The 11,826-nt window shown below is 45.8% G+C and overlaps 1 protein-coding gene across 1 annotated transcript; it reads right to left on the bottom strand.

Moving 5' to 3' along the window:
* Nucleotides 1–323: 323 nt before the first annotated feature.
* LOC137828765 (leghemoglobin alpha) lies at nucleotides 324–1,192 on the bottom strand. The gene is made up of 4 exons (XM_068635450.2): nucleotides 1,040–1,192; nucleotides 853–961; nucleotides 653–757; nucleotides 324–564 (listed from the first exon to the last, which is right to left on the bottom strand). The coding sequence occupies exons 1-4, from the start codon at nucleotides 1,135–1,137 to the stop codon at nucleotides 436–438; spliced, it is 441 nt and encodes a 146-aa protein (XP_068491551.1). The 5' UTR covers nucleotides 1,138–1,192; the 3' UTR covers nucleotides 324–435.
* Nucleotides 1,193–11,826: the final 10,634 nt, after the last annotated feature.

Here is an 11,826-nt window from a genome sequence, read left to right as displayed (position 1 = left end):
ATTTTTAACTCACCGAATTAATGCATTAAATTACTTAAGTGATATCACCACACTTTACCCATTAGATGAATTCGATTAATTTTGTCAACCATAAGTTTCAATATTGGGTTGACTTTATTTACCACAATAATGGTCTGTATAATATGTTAGTGCTATTTATTTATATTTAGATAAATAAAAAATTCCTGTTTAATTAATCTTAATAAAATAATTTTGAAACATATACTATATAAATTTGATTGTTTGTTTTTCTCATGAACTTTTTTCTTAAAAATGAGTTTATGATTCACAAACATAATTTATGGAAATATATATGAAGACCATTTACCCAAATACAATAGAATTTACTTATTTTTAAGAAACATTTATATGGGGGAACTTGTTTAATAACAAGTTCTTTCCAAACAAATTTATTCATTAGAAATAAAGGCAATCCTAAGCATATGCCTTTTTAATAGCTGCTGCCAATTCATCGTAGGCTAGTTCGAGAGCAGTGCTGAGTTCATCAGTCCATTTGTCTCCAACTGCTTCCTTTAATGTTTTAAGCAAAGCCTCTTTTACCACCTGCAATTCATACATACCCATGCTTTAGCTCTTATTTCATATCAAACTTCAAAATTTAACACTATAAAACAATATTCATTAACGCTACCAGAAACTGAGAATCGTTTACTCCTTTTTGAGAGTGGATAGAACCAAGTGCAGCATCAGCCACCACTGCTCCATTTGCTCGAAGTTGTGCAGCTGAATCACGCACCTACAATTTCAAAAATATCATAATATTATTATTAATTCATGAAACATCCAAAAATGACAAAAATTCACATAAAATTTGATTTGGTTGAGACTTACCAATCCAAAAAGGCTTTCAGCATGAGCCGTGAGCTTAGGATTAGTGGGATCTACTCCATTAGCAAGAAATGAAAACAAGTTCTTTGCTGCTGGTGCTTTCTCCAGTATCCTATTATTTTTATATATATTATTTCGTCAAACCAAAACACAAACAAACAAAACACACATGTTTAAACAAAACACTTACGAGGTGTAGAACACAACACTGTATTGTGGAATGTTTCCCTTGAATGCTTCCCATGAGCTGTTCACCAGAGCCTCTTGCTTCTCAGTGAAAGCACCCATTTTTCTTTTCTACTTTTCTCTTATTTCTATCTCTTCAATTCAAGTTATGCAACAACTTCACATCCTATACTTCTTTATATAGAAACCTAATTGGAGTCAGAAAAAAATCTAAGTGTTACGTACGTCTCTTGGCTAATGGAGTCTGCTAATACACATGGTGAAGAGACAATTATCTTTTTAAAATCTTAATATCAAATAATCTTTTAATTAATCAAAGTATTCTAAACATTAAAATATTTAATGTCTTTTCAGTTTCATGTAAACATAACTATTAACCTAAAATATATCTGTAAAATACTGCGTTCTTAAATTTAATCTTAATAAAACAAATCTGATTTTTTTTCAATGGCTTTTAAAACAGTAGTTTCTAAACTTTTAGCTTTTTATATTTATTTTTTATACTATTATTGAATTTATCTTTTAATATTTTCTATATGAGATAATTTTTCTTGTATTTATAGTTTCTCTTCTTCCATTTATGAAGTAAAACTTTGTTATTTTATTTTTTATTACTTTCAATATTCTTAATGATAAGTATGAGTCCCAATATATTGACACCATCTGACCAGTAACACACATTTGACGCAGCAGACATGGCAATGACGTAGCATAGTGATATTGTGTGCGAATGAGTAGTGCGAACTATATATATTACATCGGTTCTTAGTAACAACCGGTGTAATATATATTACATCGGTTCTTAGTAATAACCGATCTAATATATGACCCAAATTCAAAGTTTCGCCTTCGATCCCGCGGCGAAGGGTCTTCCGACAGTCGAATTATCAAATGTTAGCGTTCTGAGAGTTGTGTGGATCTGTTTCGACGCCGACCAGTTTCGTGCCATCATCCACGACAGCGACCACACGCGGTCCTTGCTGTTAGCGACGAAGTTATTCCCGGTGCGACGTTAGGTTGAGCGTGACAATGACGATCTCGCTTGGCGATCTAGGAGGGGTCGCGACCCATGAGAACAACAACTTTCAACTCAATCGCAGAGGAACTCGTTGAGGAGGCGACGGAGCCATGATATGGAGATGAGCGTCACCGGAGAAGTCCTCAGTGGTGGTGGACAAGAGTTCAGAGGAGCATTCTTCGGCGTGCTTTGAAATCATTATTGTTACAAAATTGTCTTTGCCACGTCATATTTTTTGCCACATTGACAGTATCAAATGTTAAAATGTGTATCATGATGCAGAGGTTAACAAAACGTTTATCGAAGTATTTATAATGTTTGGATATTTTTATATCACATTATTTATTTTAATATTCAAAGTATTTGTTGTAATATGTTTGGCATTAAATTGAAAATATATTAGTGTCAGCTTATAGTTTTTGATATTATATTTTTAAACCATTATATTAATATAATCATGACGTTTATCTAAATTATGATATTTTACTTTATTTTTAATAGAGATTAAGATAGTACAACATAATAAAAAATGTGAAAATTAGAAGAAATATGTATAATTAAAATGATTTATTTGTAATAAAAAATTACAAAAGTTTTAAATTACTTTGTCTAAATAATTTGAAATTCAAACTAGTTTTTTCCGTTTTTAAATAGTCTTTCAGGTTCCAATTAGTTTTGGCATAACTTTAATTGCTTTGGGAATTGTAAAAAAACTGTAGCAGTTGAAACCTTTTTCTTTTCTTTAATCTTTAAAATAAATTATAATAATATTTTTTTCACAATTTAAAGAAAATGGTAATTTGGTATGGTGCATGTAAGAGAACGGTGACGTTTGTTCTTTTAAGCTGGTTATGACTACTCTCTTTGCTTTTATGCTTCCAAATCGTCACACATATGCCCAGGCTGTGGCCAAGGATCATCGTCAACCGTTCACACAGGCAACGACGATGGAGAATGAAGGGAGGGTACAAGGGGACACAAAACTAAGTAGCATTCACTTTAGAACTGAGAAGGAAGACGTAAAATGGTTGAGTAATTGTTTTATAGGAAGAGTGACGGATGCAGGGAAGGTGCAGGCAAGGCAGTGGAGGAGAGTTTCATATTGGAAGGGTTTCATTTCATTCGAGTGAGATATCTTGGGGATCTCTACGTGTTGCTGTCCGGAGACTTGGAAGGGATAGTTCAGAAAACTCTCGAAGATAATAAGGAGATGTTTGCAACTGTTTTTGAATCGGTAGTCCCGTGGGAGGACAACTTTGCAGTTGACGAAAAGCTGGTGTGGGTTAGATGCAGAGGAATACCTCTCAGTTTTTGGAATAACACTTGCTTCGAACAAGTTGCAGCTCAAGTAGGGTCGCTAGTTGAAGTTGACGCTTCAACGTCTGGATTTTAAGAGCTGAAGTTCGCAAGGCTACGAGTAAAGGTTCCAGTTGGCGGAGAGATTCGCATGGTGAAGAACATGAGGATCAACGAACTCTCATGTCGAGTCGTAATGGAAGAGGAACTCCCTTTCATGAGCACATGGGTGTGTTGTTCGCAACGAATGTGGGGGGAGAGGCGTGGCGGGGCGTCGAAGGGGGCTCGGAGGAGAAGTTCAGTAAGGAGTCTCTTGAGTCAGAGGGCTCCGACTTTGGTTGACAGAACCATGTAAATGGGTACAGTGGTGAAGATAATTCAGTGAGGTTTCCGGCAGTTCAAGAAGGAGGCGCGTGTACCAGTAGCTCAAGCAAGGGTAGGGTTTCTAGGTGTGAAGGAGAGTTTCCAAATTTGGTGGAACACTTTGACTGTTTGAGTAGAGAGGGAGATGACAGGGTGCCTTCAGAGCATGTGTCAGTGCAGAAGGAGGCTAGGGTGTATAAAGGGTTAGCAACGGATAGTTGGCAGTTTATTCCTGCACCCCACATTTTTTTTCCTGCACCCCCACACTCTTATGAAAAGACTAAATCGCCCTTATTAGTTTTTAAAATTCTAGAAATATCCTTAACCTAAAAAGACCCTAAAGAGGTGTAGGCAAGGATGCTCTCTTGCGCAACCGTGTCTTTCATGTTCCAGCAACAACACGCTTTCATGTTCTAGCAGCAGTGCGACACCTTCAAATCCTTCTCCTTCAGTCTCACATTTTTTGTTGGTGATTTAGAGTGTTATTGACAAAGATAAGTAAATCTCTTTGCTTTCGAATCTGCACATCCGTTTTTTTATGGATTTTTGTTTCCGTAAGTGTTTTCTTTCATTCCAGATTATAGAATCCGATAGAATTTCGGATCACAAAATACGGTAAAATCTCGAATTTTTGCTTCCGGTAAAATCCCGAATTTGTGGATCCAGGAAGGTTCCGAATTTGTGGATCTGGAAAGCTCCCGAATTTGTGGATTCGGATTGTGTTTTTATGGTCATCATTTCTTCAACATATAAAACTTCATTAAAAGATTTTTTCTATCTTCAAATATGATTTGCAATGAGCTTCTTTTTTTTCTTTTAATATTTTTTTTTGGTCTATATTTTATTTATATTTGTTTAGTAGAAATGGTACAATGCTTTTTTTCTCTCTTTTGGTTTCAATAGAATTTTATATTTGCTGTTTTTATATTTGCTGTTTCAATAGAATTTTATATTTGCCGACTCTCTTTTGGTAGTCGGGAGTGATGACGTGGCATCCAGCTACAGTATGGGCGTGTTGACAAGGCGCCAGGTTGGCAGAAGGGAAGGAAGTCGGGGGGCTTGCGTGGTCGCCAGTTGTCAAGTTGGCGTGTTCCGATCTCCAGCTTACCAGAGTCGGCGATCACCAGGTTGAAGATGAAGTCGCCAGATGTAGATTCAGGCGACCTAGTTATTGGAGATCGCCAGAGCAAGCACATCGCCAAAGATGAAGGAGAAGCAGATTATGAAGGCGGCCGGCGAGACCACAGGGAAGGTGTATGAAGGCCCCTAACTCGCCAGTTCCAGTAGAGATCGCACTCCCAAGTTAGCTATGCACTGGGCAGTACCATGCATACGTAACTTAGCCAAAATGAGAGTAGAAGCAGCGCCAAGTCAGGGAGCCTCCAGATGATGGCACGTGTACAGTTGGATGCGAGCCACGTGTCCAAGTCTGTAACTGCCAGGAGAGAGAAAGCTACCAGGTATATAAGAGTTCTTAACAAACTTTCTGAGGTACGCACGTTCAGTTTATACACTTTACGCTTGCGAGTAATAGAGCTGACTGTGAGAGAGGATTTGCACGGTTCTTGTTCTCTTAGTATTTGGTGATACCGTCACTGACTTGAGCGTTGGAGTGCGATCGGCCGCAGCGGCGCCGTGCTGTTTCTTTGCAGGTTCTTGAGGTAGATCCCGAAGAGGAACGGAGGTGAGAAGCGGTGCGCACGTCGATCCTTTGACGAGGCAGTTTCCAGCGTTCCGGTCAACAGGCAGGATCATCAGGCGCCCACCGTGGGGCCGTGTAAAATTTGCTCCCATCCACAGCGTGAGTTCTTGGAGGTTTTCGAAGTTTTGCGTGGTTGTGTGCTGGTGCAACCGTCGCCCGTTGTTTGCTTGAGTTTCGTTCGGTGAGTTCGCATTTTTTTTTTCACCGTTCGTTTCGAGTTCTGTTCGGTGAAGCGAGGTTTCCTGCTGCTTGCGCGTGATTTGTTCGGTGGAGTTCGAGTCCTTTCGCTCAATCGGTTGTTCGTAGGGTTTCTGGTGGAGTTGTGGTTTTCTTCGAAGGTTTACGGTGTTCTTGAGTTTTCTTGCGCAGTTTCGCGCTGTTTTCTCCGATTGATCGCTGATTCGATCGTAGCTGAAGTAAGTGTCGTCCACCGCATTCTGTGATTCGCTGAAGTTCATGAGAAAAATGAGAAGCAATCGTTCAAGCCCCGTGGCGCCTGTCGCTGCTGAAGGCGACGCCGCCATGACCATTGCGCAGATGGCAGAGATGATGCGCTCGTTGCAGGCAACTGTAGAAGCCTCACGCGTAGAGCAGGCGAGAATACATGAGGACCTGGTCGCCTCTCGCGCCAGGAACGAGGAGCTTAGCAAGGTGACTGAGGAGCTGTGTCAAGCTCTTTGGAAGCAGCAAGGACGTTCTTCTGCTGAAGAGGTGGCGCCGTCGACGCCACCTCGTGTTTTCCCAATGCCTTTTGTTCAGGCGATTACTGACACGCCTATTCCCACGAGTGTGGTTCCGGTTAAGGCTGTCTTTACCGGCGTGGAGGATCCAGAGGCTCATCTGACCACGTTCCATACACAGATGATGTTGTCGGGAGGGTCAGACGCCGTCTACTGCAAGATGTTCGTGAGTACGCTCCAGGGAACGGCGATGGAGTGGTTTGTGAGCCTGCCTAACGGCCACATAACCAATTTTCAACAGTTCTCGAAGATCTTTGTCGAGCAGTACATTGTGAATAAGGCACCGCCCAGGGTGTCTTATGATCTGTTTGACATAAGGCAGTACCATGGGGAGTCCCTCAGAGACTACCTAAATCGCTTTGGAGCGCAGATGGTCAGATCGCCGGCTAAGGATGAAGAAATGCTGGTCTATGCCTTCAAGAAGGGCGTGCAGCCAGGACCATTCTGTGAGGCCTTGATCAGGGCTCACCCCGCGACGTTTGCTGAAGTCAGGCGACTTGCGGTGGCTCACATCGCCGACGAGAGTGAAGTCGCCGAGAAAAGAGGCAGCGTGGCTCCCGCCAGGCCACGCGCCCAAACCAGGATCCAGCCGCAGAGGGTGCTGGAAACGGCAGCGGCGGCCAGAAAGGACCAGAGGACTCGCCATCCTTACGGTAGGAGGAACAAGGGAAGGAGCCAGGGGCGCCAGCAACCAGCACGCCGGGAATACAATCGCCCGCCTAAGCACAAGTTTGTCATGGGATTAGCGGATCTAATCGCCATTCCTAATATCTCTGCTAGGTTGAAAGTGCCTGAGAAGGTGGGCGACAAGGTGCTGGGGTCAAAGCCGGACGCATGGTGCGAGTTCCACCAATGTTTTGGCCACACCTTGGACTCGTGTTTGTCTTTGGGATATCAGCTCGACGATCTGGTTAAGAGCGGGTTCCTAAATGACTATCTGCTGGACAGGAGGGCGGGGGGAGCGTCGAGTTCCCAGCCAACAGGTGGAGAAGCCCAGCAACACGAGATGCCTATCCACGGGGAGATCCACACCATAACAGGGGGCTTCTCGGGTGGTGGATGCACCGCATCGCAGAGGAAAAAGTACGCGCGATCGGTGATGACAGTGGACATGTTTGAAGATCACTCGCCGGAAGTGGACATTACGTTCACCAAGCAGGATCTTCGGGACGTTGTGCCTCATGACAATGATCCCATAGTTATTTCATTGGTTACAGCGGGAAGGAAGGTCCACAGAGTTCTGGTGGACCAAGGAAGCTCGGCAGACGTGATGTTCTGGCCGACTTTCACGCAGCTGGAGTTGCCCCTTGACCAGCTAAGGCCCTATGGAGGGTGCCTATATGGGTTCGCTGGTGACCAGGTGGAGGTCAGGGGGTACATTGAGCCGAGAACCACGTTTACAGATGAGGCTGGGTCGAGGACGGAGAAAATCAAGTACCTCGTCGTAAACGCCCCCTCAGCATATAACATCCTGTTGGGAAGGCCCACGCTTAACAGGATAGGCGCCATTCCGTCGACTCGGCACATGAAGGTAAAGTTGCCGTCCATGGAAGGGGTGGTGATCACGATCAAGTCTGATCAGAAAGAAGCGAAAAGCTGCTATGAGAATAGCCTGAAAAACAAAAGATCAGTGAGTTATGTAACAACCACCCCACCTCCCGGTGTGAAGCCCAGATCGACGGCAACAGAGGAGGCTGCCGGAAGAGATGTGGAGATGATAGACGCTGAGCTAGGGGAGAGGAATGCTGGCCTGGAGGAGGAAGAGGCGCGGAATCGCCCCGAGGGAGCAAGTTAGCAAGGGAACAGGGAATCGCCAGGGCGGTGATCGCCAGAGAATCCAGGCCTAAACCTGTCGAGCAGTGGCTCGAAAAGGAGATCGGAGGAAAAATCTTCAAGCTAGGAAGATCTCTGGAGGTTGATCTCCAGGACCAGATCGCCAAGGTGATTGAGCGGCATCTGGACGCGTTTGCATGGTCCGCTTCGGACATGCCCGGGATTGATCCCGACTTCTTGTGCCATCATCTGGCGATGGACAATTTGGTGAGACCGGTGCGACAAAGGAGAAGAAAATTCAACGAGGAGAGGAGGCAGGCGATCAGGGACGAAACACAGAAACTCCTCGCTGCAGGCCACATCAGGGAAGTCCAGTACCCCGAATGGTTGGCGAATGTCGTGCTGGTGAAGAAGAGTAACGGGAAATGGCGCATGTGCGTCGATTTCACCGACCTGAACAAGGCTTGCCCATAGGATTCGTATCCTTTACCGAGCATAGATGCCCTGGTTGATAGTGCTGCAGGGTGTAAGTTGCTGAGTTTCCTGGATGCCTTCTCAGGATATAATCAGATCAAGATGCATCCCATGGATGAGGAGAAAAAAGCCTTCATGACGGAGAGATCGTGCTACTGCTATAAGGTGATGCCGTTTGGGCTGAAGAACGCGGGGGCCACGTACCAGAGGCTGATGGATCGAGTACTTGCACCAATGCTGGGAAGGAACGTGCAAGCTTACGTCGATGACATGGTTGTTACCTCGCAGGAAAAAAGCAAGCACGTGGCAGACTTGGAAGAATTATTCACGACGATCGCCAAGTTCAAGTTAAAGCTCAATCCGGAGAAATGCATTTTCAGCGTGGAGGCTGGAAAGTTTTTGGGTTTCCTCTTGACTGAAAGAGGAATAGAAGCCAACCCAGACAAGTGTGCCGCCATCTTGGCGATGAGGAGCCCGGCTACGGTGAAAGAAGTCCAGCAGCTAACAGGTCGGATGGCAGCCCTATCTCGCTTCGTGTCAGCTAGCGGAGAAAAGGGGCATCCCTATTTTCAATGTCTGCGGCGCAATAGTAAGTTTGCTTGGACGAAAGAGTGCGAAGAAGCTTTCGTCAAACTGAAGGAGTATCTGGCAAGCCCGCCGGTTCTGTGCAAACCGCTGGTGGGAATCCCTCTCAGGTTGTATTTTGCTGTGACTGAGAGGGCGGTGAGTGCGGTGCTCGCCCAGGATCAAGATCAGGCTCAAAAGCCTATTTATTTTGTGAGCAAGGTGTTGCAGGGCCCAGAAACGAGATATCAAGCCCTGGAGAAGGCTGCGCTGGCTGTGGTGTTTTCGGCGAGGAGGTTGCACCACTACTTCCACAGTTTCACAATACTGGTGATGACTGACCTGCCCATCCAGAAGGTCTTAAAGAAACCCGACGTTGCGGGAAGGATGGTGAAGTGGGCGGTAGAGTTGTCAGAGTTTGATATTAAGTACGAGCCCCGAGGCCCGATCAAGGGGCAAATCTTTGCAGATTTCGTGGTTGAGCTCTCATCAGAGGCGACGCGGGTTGAAGGGGACGATTTCCGTTGGGTACTTTCGGTGGATGGATCGTCGAACCAGCAGGGCAGCGGTGCTGGAGTCATATTGGAAGGACCCAACGGCGTGCTGATTGAACAATCTTTGAGGTTTGCCTTTAAGGCCAGCAACAATCAAGCAGAGTACGAGGCGCTGATCGCCGGAATTTTGCTGGCCAAGGAGATGGGAGCTAGTGTGCTGATGGCTAAGAGTGACTCGCTGCTAGTCACGGGGCAAGTAACAGGCGAGTTCCAGGCTAAAGATCCACAAATGGCGGCTTACTTGGCGTATGTGCAGGAATTGAAGAGTTCCTTTGCCTCCTTTGAAGTAGTACATGTGCCCAGAGAGCAGAATGCCCGAGCTGACTTGCTTGCTAAGCTCGCCAGCTCAGGCAAGGGGGGTAGGCAGAGGACGGTGATTCAAGAAACTCTGAAGACGCCAAGGGCATTTGTAGCAGATCACCTGGTCCTTCAGATAAGCAAGTCGACGGAGAGAGCAACGAGAAGCCATAAGTCCTTGACGCAAGAAACTCTGAGATCGCCGAGAATTAGAGCATGTCGAGGAGAGAAGGTGGACGTGATGCAGGTCTGCGCCGCCCATGAGCCAGACACTTGGATAACACAGTACAAGCGGTGCCTGGCAGATGGCCTCCTCCCGCTGGATCCGACAGAAGCTAGGAAGGTAAAGAAAAATTCCAGCAAGTACACTTTGATTGATGGCGATCTGTACAGGTTTGGGTTCACTCACCCACTCCTGGAATGTATACACGGCGAGAAGTGCACGAGAATCATGGCGGAGCTCCACGAAGGTATATGCGGAAGCCACGTCGAGGGTCGAGCTCTGGCCGCGAGGACTCTCCGTGCAGGCTACTATTGGCCATCCATGAGAGAAGATTGCAAGAAATATGCCCAATGTTGTAAACAATGCCAGCAGCACGCCGATTGGCATAAGGCACCTCCCGAGGAGTTGAAGTCGATCTATAGCCCTTGGCCGTTTCATACTTGGGGAATCGACATCCTGGGACCTTTCCCGCTGGCGATCAGGCAGATGAAGTACTTGGTGGTGGCGATTGAGTATTTCACCAAGTGGATTGAAGCAGAACCAGTGGCCCAGATCACCGCACGCAAGATTGAAGGTTTTGTATGGAAGAACATCGTGTGCCGGTTTGGAGTGCCTAAACGCCTGGTGTCAGATAATGGGACGCAGTTTGCAAGCCACCTGTTGAAGAAGCTTTGCGAAGGGGTGGGAATTCAACAAGTGTTTGCATCCGTCGAGCACCCTCAGACAAATGGCCAGGTGGAGTCAGCTAATCGGGTGTTGTTGAGAGGTTTGAAGAGAAGGCTTGAGAAAGCCAAGGGAAGTTGGGCTGAGGAGGTGCCCCGTATAGTCTGGGCGTACCACACCACCGAGCAGTCAGGAACCCATGAGACCCCGTTCAGCTTGGTCTATGGGTGTGATGCCATGATTCCGGTAGAGATCCAGGAGAGCTCGCCGAGATTCCAAAACTTCGTAGAGGAAGACTCGAATGAAGAGAGAAGGCTGAACCTGGATCTACTGGATGAGGTCAGGGAAGAGGCGAGGTTGAAGGCTGAAGCCGTGAAGAGAAGGATCGAACGAAGATACAACTCGAAGGTGATTCCAAGGCAGTTTAGAGAAGGCGATCTGGTGATGAGGAAGGCCCACCAGTACGAGATGGAGAATAAACTGTCACCCAAGTGGACTGGACCGTTCAGAATAACCGAGGCGCTCGGGAACGGAGCCTACCGCTTAGAGACGCTGGAAGGAGGGGCGATTCCTCGCACCTGGAACGCCACACACCTGAAGTTGTACTATAGTTAAGAGCTTTGTAAGTAAAGACAAACACAAAGGTTATATTACAATGTCTCTGTTAAAACAGTTTGAAGGGGGCACTCTTTTTTCCCTAAGGAGGGTTTTTAATGAGGCCACCCAATAAAAGAAGAGTTTTCGAAGTATAAGGCGTTTTCTGGTTGCATGTTCGCTGTTTTCCAAAAGTTTTGAAGAAAGACCTTGTCACTTGTAAGTGATTTAAGGCAAGAAAAGATATATCACATGCTTTCAGTTAAAGTTTTTAAGTCCTCATCGTTTTTCGACGATTGGAGGCACCAGTAAAGGTTTTTTAAGTCCTCATCGTCCTTCGGCGATCGGAGGCACCAGATGAAAGACCTCAACGCCCTCGCGCGTTCTGAGGCAAGATAAAGTCCTCCTCGCCGTCGAGCGAGTGCAGGCGAGAAAGAGAAAAAGTCCTCCGTGTTTCTAGGGGCGAGAAGATGTAACCCCTGGGGCAATGTAGAGGCACCAGTAAAAAGTCCTCCGTGTTTCTGGGGGCG

This window comes from Phaseolus vulgaris, chromosome 7, assembly GCF_051622355.1.
Source record: "Phaseolus vulgaris cultivar YP4 chromosome 7, ASM5162235v1, whole genome shotgun sequence".
Lineage (NCBI taxonomy): Eukaryota > Viridiplantae > Streptophyta > Magnoliopsida > Fabales > Fabaceae > Phaseolus > Phaseolus vulgaris.
The sequence above is the reverse complement of the archived record's forward strand: the minus strand, read 5'-3'. Positions and strand labels throughout refer to the sequence as shown.